General features: G+C 35.6%; 1 protein-coding gene across 5 annotated transcripts in view; it reads right to left on the reverse strand.

The window, feature by feature from the left end:
- The window catches only part of NF1 (neurofibromin 1), a 259093-nt gene that overhangs the window by 154250 nt on the left and 89387 nt on the right, over nucleotides 1–15456 (reverse strand). For all 5 annotated transcript variants that reach the window (XM_045773184.2, XM_045773178.2, XM_045773179.2 and 2 more), the window contains exons 13-16: nucleotides 10708–10842; nucleotides 6875–6988; nucleotides 1959–2038; nucleotides 316–439 (exon numbers count right to left, since the gene is read on the reverse strand). In XM_045773184.2, coding sequence (XP_045629140.1) covers nucleotides 316–439; nucleotides 1959–2038; nucleotides 6875–6988; nucleotides 10708–10842 — 453 coding nt within the window. The remainder of the gene's footprint in view (nucleotides 1–315; nucleotides 440–1958; nucleotides 2039–6874; nucleotides 6989–10707; nucleotides 10843–15456) is intronic.

The raw sequence follows: 15456 nt of genomic DNA on the forward strand, positions 1-15456 counted from the left end.
TGCACAAACTTAAGATGGAATATGTTTCTCAACTTAATTTGGTTATAGCAGCCCGACTCCTCCTACACCTAGACCCCACAGAGTCCTGCTTAACTCAGCTAGAATTTATCAGGATTGTAGCTTTAAGGACAAAGGCTCAGAATAATTTTTAAAATGTTAACTTGTCAGTCATCATCCTCTGGCACATATATTTCCCTGGAAGACTTTGTAGACAGAAAGAGCTAAAATAGGACTTAATTTGGCTAATATGCACTTCCTAAATCTATCCCATTACCCCCAAATATTCTTCCATTTTAAAGATGTCATTTTGCCTACCTTATTTTTAAGAAGAAATTTATTCCTGCAGATCAAAATTTCCCGCAACCATTTGAGAATTTCTGTGCTACTAAGCATTTGATGGCTAGTTAATTTCTTGCAGATGTAAAAAAGCATTTGAGAGCTGCAATAATATAAAGTTCATTGTTATCAGTATCGTCAATAAATAACCTCACAAGAGCTATTCAGTACATAAGAATGACATTCTCTCATAACGGATACAAGTTTAGAGAAGCTAGGATTTGTTTTAGAGAAATGGTTATCAAAATGTTAACAGCATGATAATCAAAGGAAATAAGTCTACAAACTACATTAAAAAAAAAAAAAGCAAGTAATTCTAAATCCTCTAAACCCCCAAATTCCCAATTGTTTCATCCACGCATCCCATCTTTGCAGGAGACTCAAGAAGAAATGACAGATCACGTGCACAGCAGAGACTGTATGTAAACCCAGTTTACCGGTCTAGAGCAGGGATCTGCAAACAACTGTCTGTAGGCCAATCCAGTCCTTATTTGCTTTTGTAAATAAAGTGTTAGTGGAACATGGCCATACCCGTTCATTTACATATCGTCTCTGGCTGCTTTCACGCTCCAACAGTGGAAGTGAATAGTTCTGACAGAGACTAGCTGGCCCACCAACCATACAATATTTACTACCCAACCTTTTAGAGAAACATTTGCTGATCCCTACTCTACAGCCACACTGTCCAACACGGTAGCCACTAGCCAGCCACATGTAGCTACTGAGCATATGAAATATGGCTTTCCCAAATTGAGATGTGCTGTAAGTGTGAAACAATGAAATTTTGAAGACTTGATGAAAAAAAACAATGTAAAATATCTCAATAACTTTTATATTGATTACACTTTGAAATACTTTCTAGATATATGTACTGGGTTTAAAAATATTATTACAATTAATACTACCTGTTTACTCTCTGTAATGTGGCAACTAGAAAAGTTTAAATTACATACGTGATTCACATTATATTACTATCAAAGAACACTGCTGTGTGTGTAGGATTTAACTCAGCTGCCAGGTGACTTAGTGCGCCCACCTCTATGAGGAGATAATGACAAAACCTGAGGCTTACACATTCCCATTTTTCTCAATATGTTGCCTTTGTGCTCTTTAAAAGATAATAATTTATATAAGCAGGAAATAAATTATAAAATTCTCTATATATTTTTACCTTCTAAGGCAGATGTTCACTATTAATTCACCTACCAAAATCACTGGTGTCATGTGAAATTAATGAATGACCATAGTTTTAAAAACAAACTTAATATTACAAAGTTTTAACACTCTAAGCTTATAATTGTAATTAACAATTTAAAACACAGTTGTAACTACAGAGAAATCTGAAACAATAGAATACTCCAAGTGACAGTACTCTACAGTTGGGTAATAAAATTTAGCACAATTTTTTAAAATTTACTTTCTAAATTGCTGTGATTGCAATGCTCACAGTTAAAACAAGGAGTAATCTAATTAATAATTTCAAGTCAAATAAAATACAAAATCATAAAACCTCTGTAAATAAACTTTTACAATAAACCAAGTACTACAGTTAATACCTAAACACAAAAAAAAAAAACTAAATAAAATTTTAAATTGAATTAAAAAAATAAAAGTACATATACCTAATTTCCCAAAATGTTTCTACAGGAGCATCAGGATTCCACAAATCGATGCTATCTAACTGATGAAGAACCAGCAGAGCCTGAATTTTAAAAAAAGAGAGAGAAGAGTTACTCAGAAGTTTTTTGGTAAATATAACACTGGAGTATTTATCTCACAAATGCTAACGAATCAAGTTATTTAACTGCACCCCTAACACACAGTATGAAGCAAAAGAGAAAAACTCTGAAGAACTGAAGTCTCGGGGAATAATAACTACAGAATCAAATCATTTTAATTCCTATCATTCCTACTTTAAATGGCATACAGGGATACAGTTAAATGACTGATGAATTCGGAGGAGCAATATAAACATGTAAAAATTGCTTTAAGACACAAACTAAGGAATTTCAATAAGTGTCAAAGAACTCAATGGAACAAAAAATTAATCCCTAAGTAAGGAGAGCTCGCCAAAATTAATACACACAGCAGTACTTTACTTCAAAGCCAAAAGACAAAGTAGAAGTTATCTTGTTCACCACAAATTCTTTTGTAACAGAAAAGATCAATTATTTCCAAAAACAAGAGAGAGAAGGGAGCAAAACAGGCTTTGCATTTCATAGCAGATTATTCATTCTAAAATATTCCAATTGACAAGAGAATTGAAATTGGAATTTGGTTTACAGAACATTAACAGGAATTAAATAATTTACTTAAAATATACAACTAACATACAAAAACACTATTATTAAATAAATTTAAACCACCAAAGTATAAAATGCAAAACTAGACTCTTCCTTGAGACCTGCCCCCTCCTACGTCCAATTCCACAAAGCTGTCCCCAGAGGGACACCAATGAGCTGTGCATATTCTTCTCAGTCCCTGCTCAGTATATTTGGTGAGTCTTTACTCCCCTTTAAAGCCTTTTATTAAAACGCCAGTAAAATGCTGTTTGGAACAAATAATGAGAACTAATTTCTTCTTCTCTTAAAAGTAAATCAAATGTATAAGCTGCTAATATTTGTGTTGATAATCTGCCTTATATTAGGAAAAGATATATAAATGTCTAACCTTAGACCTCTTTATAATTCTAAAACTTATAAATGATATAAACACCAGACCTATATTATCTTATTTCACTTTTATTGTAATTAATTTTAGATACATAATGAAAACTTAAATTCACCATGAGAATCTTCAAAAATTATATAGTTTGTAGCTCTCATACCAAGGAGAAAACAAGACAAATTTATATTCAATTGTCACTATTGTGTACAAACCGTACAATTTACTGACACTTTTAAGTGGCAAATTCTCTCTTTATAGTTTTGTTTGAAGAAACTCTTTTTTAACATAATGAAAGACAATGTATTAGCCTTTTCCCTGCCTTAAAATGATTGCTTTCCTTGTTATGTTGCCTTTCATTTTATTTTCCACATATAATTTAACAAAGCTGTAAACATAATACATTCATTTGACATTTCATTAACATTTTTCCATATTGCCATGTGATCTGCATGTTTTAATGGATGTTTAATAATTCACCAAGTTGAAACATCATTCTGTCATTGAATAGTAACCTGTTCTCTTACTAGTGAATATTTTAAATTCTCTAATAGTCTCTCATTATAAATCAGAGCAATAAGCATATATACGTGTGTGTGTGTGTGTGTGTGTGTGTGTGTGTACCTTTCCCTTTTGAACTGTATTCACAGGATGAAAAAAAGTTACAGAAATGGAATTATTTGAACAAAAAAAATGAGTAGTTGCCCAACTTCTGCCAAATACTGTCAAAGAGCCTTCCAAAAAGAATGCGAGGAGTATACCAATTTATAGGTCCAACAGTAATGTACACAAATATAAGTAATGAGTGAAACAATGAATGCTAAAACGTTTTTGGTAAAATGAAACATATAGTACAAACAATAAAGTAGCATATCTTCTAGGTATATAGCTCAAAGAATATTTACAAATGTACATACTCCAGGTAACCATTACCCAGATCAACACTGTCGTGCCTAGAAGCCCTTTTCATATTCCCTTTAATCATTAGTGCTTGACAAAGGTGGCCACTGAACTGACTTCTACTGCCATAGATCAGTAGTGCCCATTTGTTATTTACATAAAGGGAATCATACAGTATGCTCTCTTTTGTTTGGCTGTTCTCACTGAACATTACGTTTGTGATACTGATCCATCCACGCTCTGCATTTAGCAGTAGTAGCTCATTCTTTTTTCACTGTTGTAATCAATGGAATGAATATAACCAAAATTACCTATTACTGTTGATACACTTGAGTTGTTTTCAGTCTTTTTTGGGGGGGAGGGAGGGATGAGTGCTATTAAAATTATACTGCTATTAATATACAGTAATGGTATATTACTGTAAACATGTATATGCATTTCTATTGGACACATACCTAAGAATAGAATTGCTAGGTCATACGTTTACTTTGTAGATACTGCAAAGCAATTTTTAACAGCGGTTGTACTAATTTACATTCTTACTAGCAGAGTATGAATGAAAACATGATGTAATCATTCGATATTTCATAAAACTTTTTATTACTGATTTCCAGCTTAATTACACTGTAGTCACAAAAAAATTCTGAATGCTTTCAATCCTTTAGGATTTGTTGAGACTTACTTCATGCTCAGGATACACTGAATGTTCCATGTGTACTTGAAAAGAGTGTATTTATTGAGTGCAATGTTCTATGTATGTCAAATAGCTCATATCTGATAACTATGTTGTTCGAATCTTCTATCCTTACTTTTTTTTGGCTTGTTTATTTCTATCAGACTTTGAGAAAAGTATGCTCAAGTATGCCACTAAAACTGGAATTGTCTCTCTCTACTTTTACTTCATATGTTTTTATCTATTTTGAAGCTTTGTTTTTTAAGTTCATATAGAGTTTTATTTTCTCAGTAGACTGGACACCTTTGTGATAATGAGATGTCCCGTTTTCTCTCCCGTAATGCTTCCTGCTCTAAACTCTGTATTTGTGTATTACCCCAGCTTTCTTGAGTTCATGTTTGTGTGGCATATTTTCCTATCCCTGAAATATCGACCCCACGGTGTCTTTATATTTAAGCCGTGTCTCTTATAAAGACCACATAGTAAGACTTTTGCACTCTTCGGTGTTCAGCTAGGAGAAATGAAAGCGTATGTGTGGACATATGTACAACTTTGTACATACATGCTCCTAGAAGTTTTATCTGTAAGAGCCAAAAACTAGAAACAACACAAACACCCATCAACAAGAAAATGGATAAACAAATTGTGCTATGGCCACAAGATGGAACACTATACAGCGTCACACATGCAGTAATGTAGATGAGTTACTGGTAAGTATGCGGAGTTAAAGAAGACAGAAAAAAAAAGTATACTTTATGACTCCACTTATATAAAATGCAAGTTCACCTGCAATAACAGAAAGCAGATCAATGGCTGCAAGGGAAGCAGGGGAGCAGACAGGGCAGCAGGAAGACAGGAAGGAAGGGAACACAAAGGAGCAGGAGACGACTGTCGACAGTGATGGACATGTTCACCCAACTGGCCACTAACAGGTGAATAAACTGTGCTTTAATCATCAAACAGAATACTTATCAACAATAAAAAAAAAAAAGGAGCTAACACATTAACATCGTGGATGAATCTCAAAACCTTGTGAGTGAAAGAAGTCAGACAAAAAGAAATACACAGTCTAAGATTTCATTCATAGGAACTTCCAGAACTGGCAAAACTAATCTATAATAGAAATCAGACCAGTGGTATTTGGGACAGGGAGTGGGGGCATAAGACACAGGAGAACTTCCCAAGGTAACTAGAAATATTCTAAATCTTCTATGATTTCTATTATATGTAAATTATACCTCAATAAAATTGACTTGAATTTTATAACACTATATTTATAAAACTTCATAAAACTATATTTAGCAATCAATATAAAGAATTTTTTTAAGTCAACTGTATTCACACGCACTAGGACGGCTGTAATCCAACAGACAGACAATAACAAGTGTGGCAAGAAGGGAGGAACAGAACCCGTATACGCTGCTGGCGGGAAAAAAAAAGGATACAGTCACTTTGGAAAATAGTTTGGTCATTCAAAAAGTTAAACAGTTACCGTAAGACCCACCAATTCAGATTCACACAAAAAATTTATACAAATTTTCATAGCAGTATTATTCATAATAGGCAAAAAATAGAAACAATACTAAATGTCCATCAACAGATGAATAAACAAAATGTCATATATGCATGCACTAGAATATTATTCGGCAATAAAAAACAATGAAGTATTGTTATGTGCTACAATACGGATGAACTTTGAAAACATTATGTTAAATGAAAGAAGCCAGAAACAAAAAGCCACATATTTTATGATTCTATTTCTGTGAAATGGCTAGAATAAGCCCGTCTATAAAGACAGAAAACAGATCAGTGGTCGCCAGTGGCTGGGGTGACCGGGAATGCAGAATGGCAGGGTCTCATTCTGGGGTGACAAAATGTCTCAGGGTTAGACAGTGATGAGGCTGCACGACCTTGTGAATATACTGAAAAAACCCTGAACTGTGCGTTTAAAAGAGTAAACTTCATGGTAGGTGAATTAGATCCCCATTTAAAATTCAACATATATTTTTAAAACTCCAAAAAGTCAACTGCAATCAGAAAATTTTGAGGTTTTGTATTAAATATAAAAATTTGCACAATGTTTTTCTGCTACATGAGATATAAAGCAAGTAAACCCCTTCTTTCTCCATTGAGTTCATAAAACAGCATACAGACACAAACATACCATTTCTAGAAATGCCACCTCTGACAGATGTCCAGAAATGACATCTATCACTCATAGAAAGCACACACAAAAGAAGCATGAAGAATGTACATAGTTACAACCTTTCCTTCCAGAGCCTAGAATTCATCTCCCCTCACCTCCATTGCTTCCTGAGCAATCTCTGGCATGTGTGACTGAGGGACCAGCTGGACGAGCCCTGTTATTAACTCCGCTGTACTGCCTTGGGTTTCAGGCCCCTGTTTTCTTGGATTCTGCAAAGAAAAAAGCAAGTTCAATTTAAAAAACTGTATCTATCACCTGACAGGAGCTAGAGAGAAAAGAGAATGGAGAATGCCTGCTGATGGGCACATTAGGCTTCTTTTTAGGGTGATGAAAATATTCTAGAATTAGATAATGGTGACACTGCACAATCTTGTGAATATACTGAAGACCAGTGCATAGTACACTTTAGAACAGTGAATGGTATGGTATGTAAATCATAACTCAATAAAATACAATAATTGTGGAATGTTTTTAAAAGTCAAAACTGCTTTTGTTAAAGAATCTACATCTATAGTGTTCCTTCATGTGAATGATGTCCAGAAGAAATCCTAGTGAAAATTAAACAAAAGCTAGGGATTAATTTCTTAATTAGAAAATTATATCAATATAAGGAGTAGGTAATTTTTTTCCCACTAACACTATGCTGGCTAAATAATACACCTCTGGTTTGGAACTGATCAAAGGCAAAGACCATGCACTGCACAATCACCCTGTGCAGCCCTCTCGTCTAGCACGAAGCACCTGCCCCAAGCCATCCCAGGCTGGAATCCACACTGCCACATGCCTGTACTTCAGTCTTTTTCATTGTGGAAAAACTCTGTGTACTAAGCAAAGCGAATCAGCGGCGTATATAAATGCAAATGTCACCTAAAGAGACTAAAATGCTTCCTGTAGCTTGGAAGCATCTATTTACATTTCAAGAATATGTGTACGGTTTTTTTTTTTTTAAGATTTATTTATTTATTGGGGGGGGGGCGGCAAAGGGGCAGGGAGAGAGAGAATCTCAAGCAGACTCCCTGCTGCTGAGCGCAGAGCCTGATGCGGGCCAGGGTTCGATCTCACGACCCCAAGATCACGACCTGAGCCAAAATCAAGAGTCAGACACTCAACCAACTAAGACACCCAGGCACCCCTATATGGTTCACTTAAGTGAGCCCAATGCAACTTGTGCCCCTATTTTATTTTGCTGTGGATTCTTTTCCATTACAATGATTAAGGTAAACCCTCATCCCAAGATATCCATAATTCCAAACTATTAGTCTACTTCATAAAATTTAGATTCATTCACAAATAACTCAATAATATTTACTGGATACCAAAGACATGGCAAGTTAAAAAGTGTGTTTCCTAGGGGCGCCTGAGTGGCTCAGTCGTTAAGAGTCTGCCTTTGGCTCAGGGCGTGATCCCGGCGTTCTGGGTTCGAGCCCCACATCAGGCTCCTCCGCTGGAAGCCTGTTTCTTCCTCTCCCACTCCCCCTGCTTGTGTTCCCTCTCTCTCTGGCTGTCTCTCTCTCTGTCAAATAAATAAATAAAATCTTAAAAAAAAAAAAAAAAAGTGTGTTTCCTACCCTCTTGGAACATGTAGTCTGGTGGGAAACACAGACATCAATAAAATCACCAGACCAACAACTGTAAAACTGCAAATGAGAGCAGAATTGCAAAGGTAGGTGCTCCTAGGAGCCCCTCATTAGAGAAATGTGGCAAAGTCAGGGAGGCTCCCTCAGGGTAGTGAGAGCAGCTCCAAATGAGCCAGAATTATGTACAGAAAGAGGAAAGGGAAGCATATCATAAGCCAAAGGAACTGCAAGAGAAGGTATGAAGGAATGGGAGAAGTAAGATGGAATGAAGACAGATCATCATGACTACAGTAAAAAAGAGAGAGAAAAATAGGATGCTAGATGTGGCAGAAGTGGGAGGTGGGAGTCAGACTTCACATGCCCCTGTAGGTCTATTTGGAGTTAGGTCTTTATTCCAAGAGCAATTTCAACTAAAAGATTCTAAGCTGGGCAAGAGGCATGATAAGATTTGCTTTTTAAAGACATCACCATAACTTTAGCTTCAGTGTAAAGAAGTGTTTACAGGGAGGTAGAAGAGGGTACAAGCTGGGCCGTGGGGAGGCCTGACGGAATGAGAGGAGTACGCATTAGGGCAGAGATGGTAGGGATGGTAGACAATAAAACCACATGACCTTAAAAATACCATGACTGACATCATTTCATAGCTATTCCTACATTTCTCCTACTTACTACGATTTACAATTCTTCACGTAAATAGGAAATAATTATTTACAGTGAATCACTATTCTAACTTACCTTTGGCTATGCTGAGAAAAGTTGCTTCACCACTAGATGGCAGCAAAGAAAATAATTTCAATATTAAATGACTTCTGGCTAAATTTCAACCTTGGAAAATAGCAAGTTTTGTTTAAATTCTTGTTCTTTGACTAATGAAATCCTTAACACTGAAGGCACCAGTGGCTCTGGCGCATTCTTTACCCTGACGTATAGCCCTGCAGAGCGCTGTGAATATATTACATGAAATGCATGATGAAATCCCACTGAAAATAACTTGTGCTACAAACAAAGACGTGAGGAGAAAGGGGATTTGGTTACTTTCATAGTCTCACTGAGAAGACTTTATGGAATCTTCCGTGCCAGATTCGAACGACTTATTGTATGAAACTCCCACATTTGGATGGGCTTCTTTAAAGAATTCACAATATCACAGGCCTTCCTTTGGCATTACTAATCCCTATAGGACTTGTGTGTGTCCTCTCTCTCCTCTCTTACAGAAAAAATACTCATGTACACGTTTTTTAAAATTCAAGGGGTTCACAGAACTCTTGAAAACATGGACATCAAGTTATGAACCCCTATATATAGTAATCTGAAAGCACATTATCAGCACTTACAAAACCTATTGCTAAACAAAGCGGTAAGAAATTTTTTTGGACGCTGCTCTCCAGGGACTGAAGAAATTTCAACAAAGGTTAAACAACCCTATGACCTTCACAACACAAAACTGTCATATTTAGGGTGTTAATAACATTACAATGGGGTATTAATGACATAATAAATTAATGTCAACTGTCTCTTATTAATAGTAAGAACAGTTAACATTTATTTGGTGCTTATTATGCGTTTATTAAACATTGTTCCTAAAAGCACGAATGTGTACTATCTCAAGCTTTTTAGCAATCTCTCTGAGACAGGTACTCCTCTCATCACTAAGAGAAAAGGAAGACACAGAGAGGTTAAGTCACCCAAATCATATCGCTGATCTGTCTCCAGAGCCCATGCTTTTAATCACTCCGTATAACCAGCACTCATTTACATCGGGTAGTCCCTAACTACTTTGTGTGCCACAGTGTTACTCTCGGGAATCAAATACTCTCTGAAGCTACAAAGGCCGAGGTATGACAATAAGTGCTAACCACACCCATCTGCACCCCCTTCTCCTTCCAATACAGTATCTGCAGGCAAAGTCAGTGATAATAGGGTGATGACAGAAGAAAGGGAAATAAAAAAGCCAAATGGTCTGGCAAGTGCAACCGGAGATTTAAAAACCAACTGTGAACATGAGAAAGGACTTGGATTTACGTTTGCTTCATTACCTCCACCCCCACCCCAGGATAATGTCTAAATAATATCAACCTGGTAACAAAGCAAAGAAAGACGATCTTACAAAAATATGTTAGTTTATGATAGGGAAAGTTTAGAAGAAAGGTAAGAAATCTAATTATAGTAGTATTAGAGAAATGCAACTTCTCTGTAAGTTAGTTTTCTTAAAGATGTCTTAGGTTTCAAGCACCATCAGAAAGGATCAGGAGTGTTCTTTAGCTAATAATCATCTCCAAGATCTTGGCATTTCACTTAAACCAAATTAAGTTAGTGCAGTAATTTCAAGGCCTTTTATAAAAAATACTTACACAAAGCAAGAGCTTTGGATCTGCATGAATTAGTTTCACCATGGACAAGAGAAGATACTTATAGCTCCTTGTCTCCAGGTCTGTAGGTTTTTCTTTAAATTTAAGGCTTGTTACTTTTTCTTTAAATGTAAGACTCTAAAAATAAAAACAAAAACAAAAACATGTCATCACCTTGTAAAAAATCAAACATCAAATTCAAGACAATAGCTATCTAACTTTTAAAAATGAATCCATTACAAAAAAGCTTTGAAAAAACAAGATATTTTATACCACCATATGTGTGGTATGAGTAGAAGCATCCAAAGGTAAGTATAAGGTTAATATTACTAAGCTTAAAAAACAAACACAAACTATTTTTGCAACATTTATATTATTCTTATATATAATGTATCTAATAAAGTTTAAGTGACAATCTATTAAAAGTACGAAACACTTTAATATCAAGTTGACTCCAAAGTAAAAGAACAATTTTCCAAACGTGGAAACCATTAGGGATAAAATATTTAGTCTGTAGCTCTCACAATACATACACTAAACTACTCATTTAACAAACATTTATCCCACACAAATATACACAAATATGTCATAGGATCTACATTAATTTTAATAAGATGCATTGTTAATGTACCACAAGAAATGAAAAACCACCATCAACTCTTAAGACACGAGGCAAATAAGATGCAGTCCCAATTTCAGAGATGTTAAAAACTAAAAAGTGTTTCTTAGACTTGATGAAATATGTTATAATGGCAATCTCTGTAATTCAATAATTTAATTGTAAGTTTTGCTTTTTCCTTCAATGGCATTCCACCTCTCTCAAGTTATAGAATGCATGTATTTTGCCTGAAGCACATTAGTAAAACGGAGAAAGAACTCTTCGACAAAGACCAGTCATGAAAAATGTGCTTCAGTTACAGAGATGCTATGGTAGATGCTGTGCTGATACCATAATTACGAATGTTATTCAACCAAAAATGCAATAATTACCTTCTGGACACAAAACCACCTCTTTCTATTGTTATAAATCATTTTCCCCCTCCCTTTAAAAGGGCATAAAATTATCAAGTTCTGACACATATGCCTTTATTAATGTTTTCAGTTTTAGGTGTACAACATAGTGATTTAATATTTATATACATTCCAAAATGGTCACCACCATAAGTCTAGTTACCATTTATCACCACACAAAGTGGTTATAACATTATTGATTATATTTCCTATGCTATGCATTACATCCCAAAGTCTTATTGTATAACTGGAAGAAAGTAGCACCTCTTAATCCCCTTCACCTGTTTCATTGATCTCCCAACCCCCGACTGCCTTCCCTTCTGGCAACCATCAGTTTGTTCTCTGTATCTATCAGTCTGTTTCTGTTTTGTTTTTTAGATTCCACATAAGTGAAATCATATGGTATTTGTCTTTCTCTGCCTGACTTATTTCACTTAGCATAATAACCCTGAGGTCCATCCATGTTGTTGCAAATGGCCAGATTCCATTCTTTTTTATGGCTAAGTAATATTCCAGTATGTATATAAACCACAACTTCTTGTTCTTTCGTCTGATGGACACTTAGATTGCTTCCATATCTTGCTATTGTAAATAATGTTGCAATGAACATAGGGGTGCTTGTCTTTTCAAATTAGTGTTGTTTTCTTCAGATAAATATCTAGGAGTGGAGTTGCTGGACTGGATAGTATCTCTATTTTTAATTTTTTGAAAAACCTCCATACTGTTTTCTGTAGTGTCTGCACCAATTTACATTCTGACCAACAATGCACGAGGGTTCCCTTTTCTCCACATCTGCCAACACCTGTTATTTCTTGTTTTTGTTCTAATCATTCCAATTAGTGTGAGGTGATCTATCACTATGGTTTTGTTTGTACTTCCTTGATGTTTAGTGATGTCGAGCATGTGCCTGTTGGGTATCTGCACGGCTTCCTTGGAGAAATTGTATATATACAGATAAAGGCTCTCCAGCATCTATGTACCCATAACAAAAATGTCCAAGTAAATGGGCTCCTTCAAAGGTAAAAAGTGGAGATGCCTATCTGTAACACACAGCCACATCCTCAATGTTTAAGAGTAGTAAGTGCGTATGTTAGTATGCCCAAGAACGATGAAGGGTTTTGGTCCTCAAAGGGGAAAACAGCTATCTAACATACGCGTTAATGCTCAAGAACGGAACTACAGAAAAGAAACACAAAACTTACAAATACTGTTTGCTTTTATATTTATAATCCCGTTGCAAATATCTTACCAAATGTATGTAATAAATTCTGCTTTTACTGTTTGCTCCCATTAAATTCTGTACTTTTTTCATTCCCGATCATGGTAACACCTTAGATCAAAGTGATCAACTCTCACTAAACAAATCTATTTACTAAGTCGTAGCTTAGTGTGACTGCTCCTCCCTGATGCAACCACTGCACAGGAACACAGGTTAGAGGACAACCAACAGACACAACGGTTATCTCTTACTCAGTAAGCATTTCCAAAAAGTTAATAGTTCAATTATGTCATCTCTTAATCTCAGGTATCAGCATATAAATTTTATTCCAGCACTGCTGCCTAATACAGAGTAAGGACTTGAAAGGTTAAATAAAGTTTTCATTTCAAATATCTTTTAATTAATGACCATTAGGGGGTTATATAAAATCAGGAACAACACACTAAAGAAGAAATATATTTCTTAACTAGAAATGCAAGAAAAGTAATCCATTCATTAATTTACTGATTGGCCTTCCATACTACAGATATTAGTAAGAATCCAAGCTGGTATATGCTCTTTGGCCAAAGAAGAGAAGCGTCATGCCCAGGAATAAATTCATTAATCAGAATATTTAAGCTGCCTATTAAGGGCCTAAACCATTTGTTAACTTGTTTAAGACTAAGACTGAATTACAGGCATGTAAGAGCATTTGCTGAGCCAGGATCTCCTTAAGAAGCAAAAATTACACGTATTTGTGAAAATGCATACCTCTATTATTAATCAGCTACCTTAGTTTTAAAACAGTAAAGGTGCTAAAAAAGTATTTCAAATTTTTAAAAATACTGCAAAAGTACAAAATGGAGAAGCTATGGCTCAATGTTCATATGGAAAGACTAAAATGTTTAAATGCCAAAGAGCTCAATCCAAGATAATAACGTAATCTTAAACTCTATTAGTAGAAACACGTATGCAGGCACAGCAGGTTAATGGCGTTTTTCAGTTACACCACATCTGGAACACTAAAATCAGATCCTAATACGTCATTTTAATTGAAAAATAAAAAGTGTTAGGTTGAATTCTTTCCAAAAGAGAAGCAAATCAGAGGAGGGTTTTAAAAGCAAATCAAGAAAAAAATTGATTCACTCATTCAACAAATATGTACTAAATGCCTACTACGCGCCAGATACTATTTTAGGGGCCAGGAACCCCGTGGGTGACAAGCCAGACAGAGCTCCTGCTTTGATCAAGCTAATGCACTAGTGAGGGAAGACAGCTGAAGAACTGGACAGACACTGAAATGAATGTCAACTATTCACTAATCATGTGACTATTTGTCACTCATTAAGCATTATTTGTGCAGATCAAACAGTACACACACATACCCCACAAGCTTTTAAAGAAGCTGAAATAATAAAATCCCTCCCAAGGCTAAAATCATATAAAAATAAAAAGAAACCTCAGGACTACAGGGTAACTTCATTGAAATATCTGCAGTGCTGTCTTAATGGAAGAATCAGAAGTGTTCTACGGAGCTTAAGAAAAAGAGAGGATCAATGATGAATGGGAGTGATAGGGAGATGAGTCCATCTTGGTTAAAGAAAAACCTTCAAATTGCTTTCCTACAAGAAATACATCCACCCCATATTATAAAGCCTTCTTACAGATTGAACTCCGTGACCGCTACTTCTGCAGTAAGACAAAGGCTCCAGTTTATCAGAGACACGAACCATTTGAGTCAATGCAAATGAGGACAACCCGCTGAACATGTCATGTAATACAGTGGTTCTCAATTGGGGGCAGTTGGCTCCCAGGGCAAAGTGGAAACACCTGGAGACGTTTCTGGACTGGCAGGACTGGTACTACTGGCATGTAGTGGGTAGAGGCTAGAAATGCTGTAAAGCATCCTACAACATATAAGATAGTCCCCTACAACAGTCCCCTATAACATTCCAAAATATCAATAGTGCCAAGGTTGAGAAACCCTGATGTCACATATTTAAACCATGTATTATGAATTTCTGTGTTTCCAGACTTGACGGCCACCTGTAGTGACCTCTTTATTAGAAGTTTTCAAGCAAAAGCTGCAAGACTGACATCTTTGTGAGAAAGTTCCTGTCTGCTTAGTTCGTCATGCTTCCCTGGTGTTAACATTACGCCTGGCAGCTTGTGGGAGAGCTCAATATTTCCACATTTGTTGTCTGACTGTTCACTCACCAGGTTTAAGAGGGGTAAGATTCACCTTAAGGACCATCTAACTGGATGGACGGATAACATTTTATTATTCTAAAAAATTATTTCATATTAAATCTGTTAATTAATTTTTCTGGTAAGAAGATCAGCCAGAAAGCTCTCCTTCAGCCACTATGTACAATTATATACATATGTGTGTGTATGTGTGCGTATATATATGTATACATATACATACAAAATTTCACACATATATACATACATAAATATAAACAGCTTAAGAATGATTTTGCAAATCAAATATATACTGAGGCTTTCAGAGAATAATAGCAAATAAAAACTAAATTCTTATC

Source organism: Ursus americanus, chromosome 23 (genome assembly GCF_024610735.1).
Source record: "Ursus americanus isolate L20-20 chromosome 23, mUrsAme1.1.p, whole genome shotgun sequence".
Lineage (NCBI taxonomy): Eukaryota > Metazoa > Chordata > Mammalia > Carnivora > Ursidae > Ursus > Ursus americanus.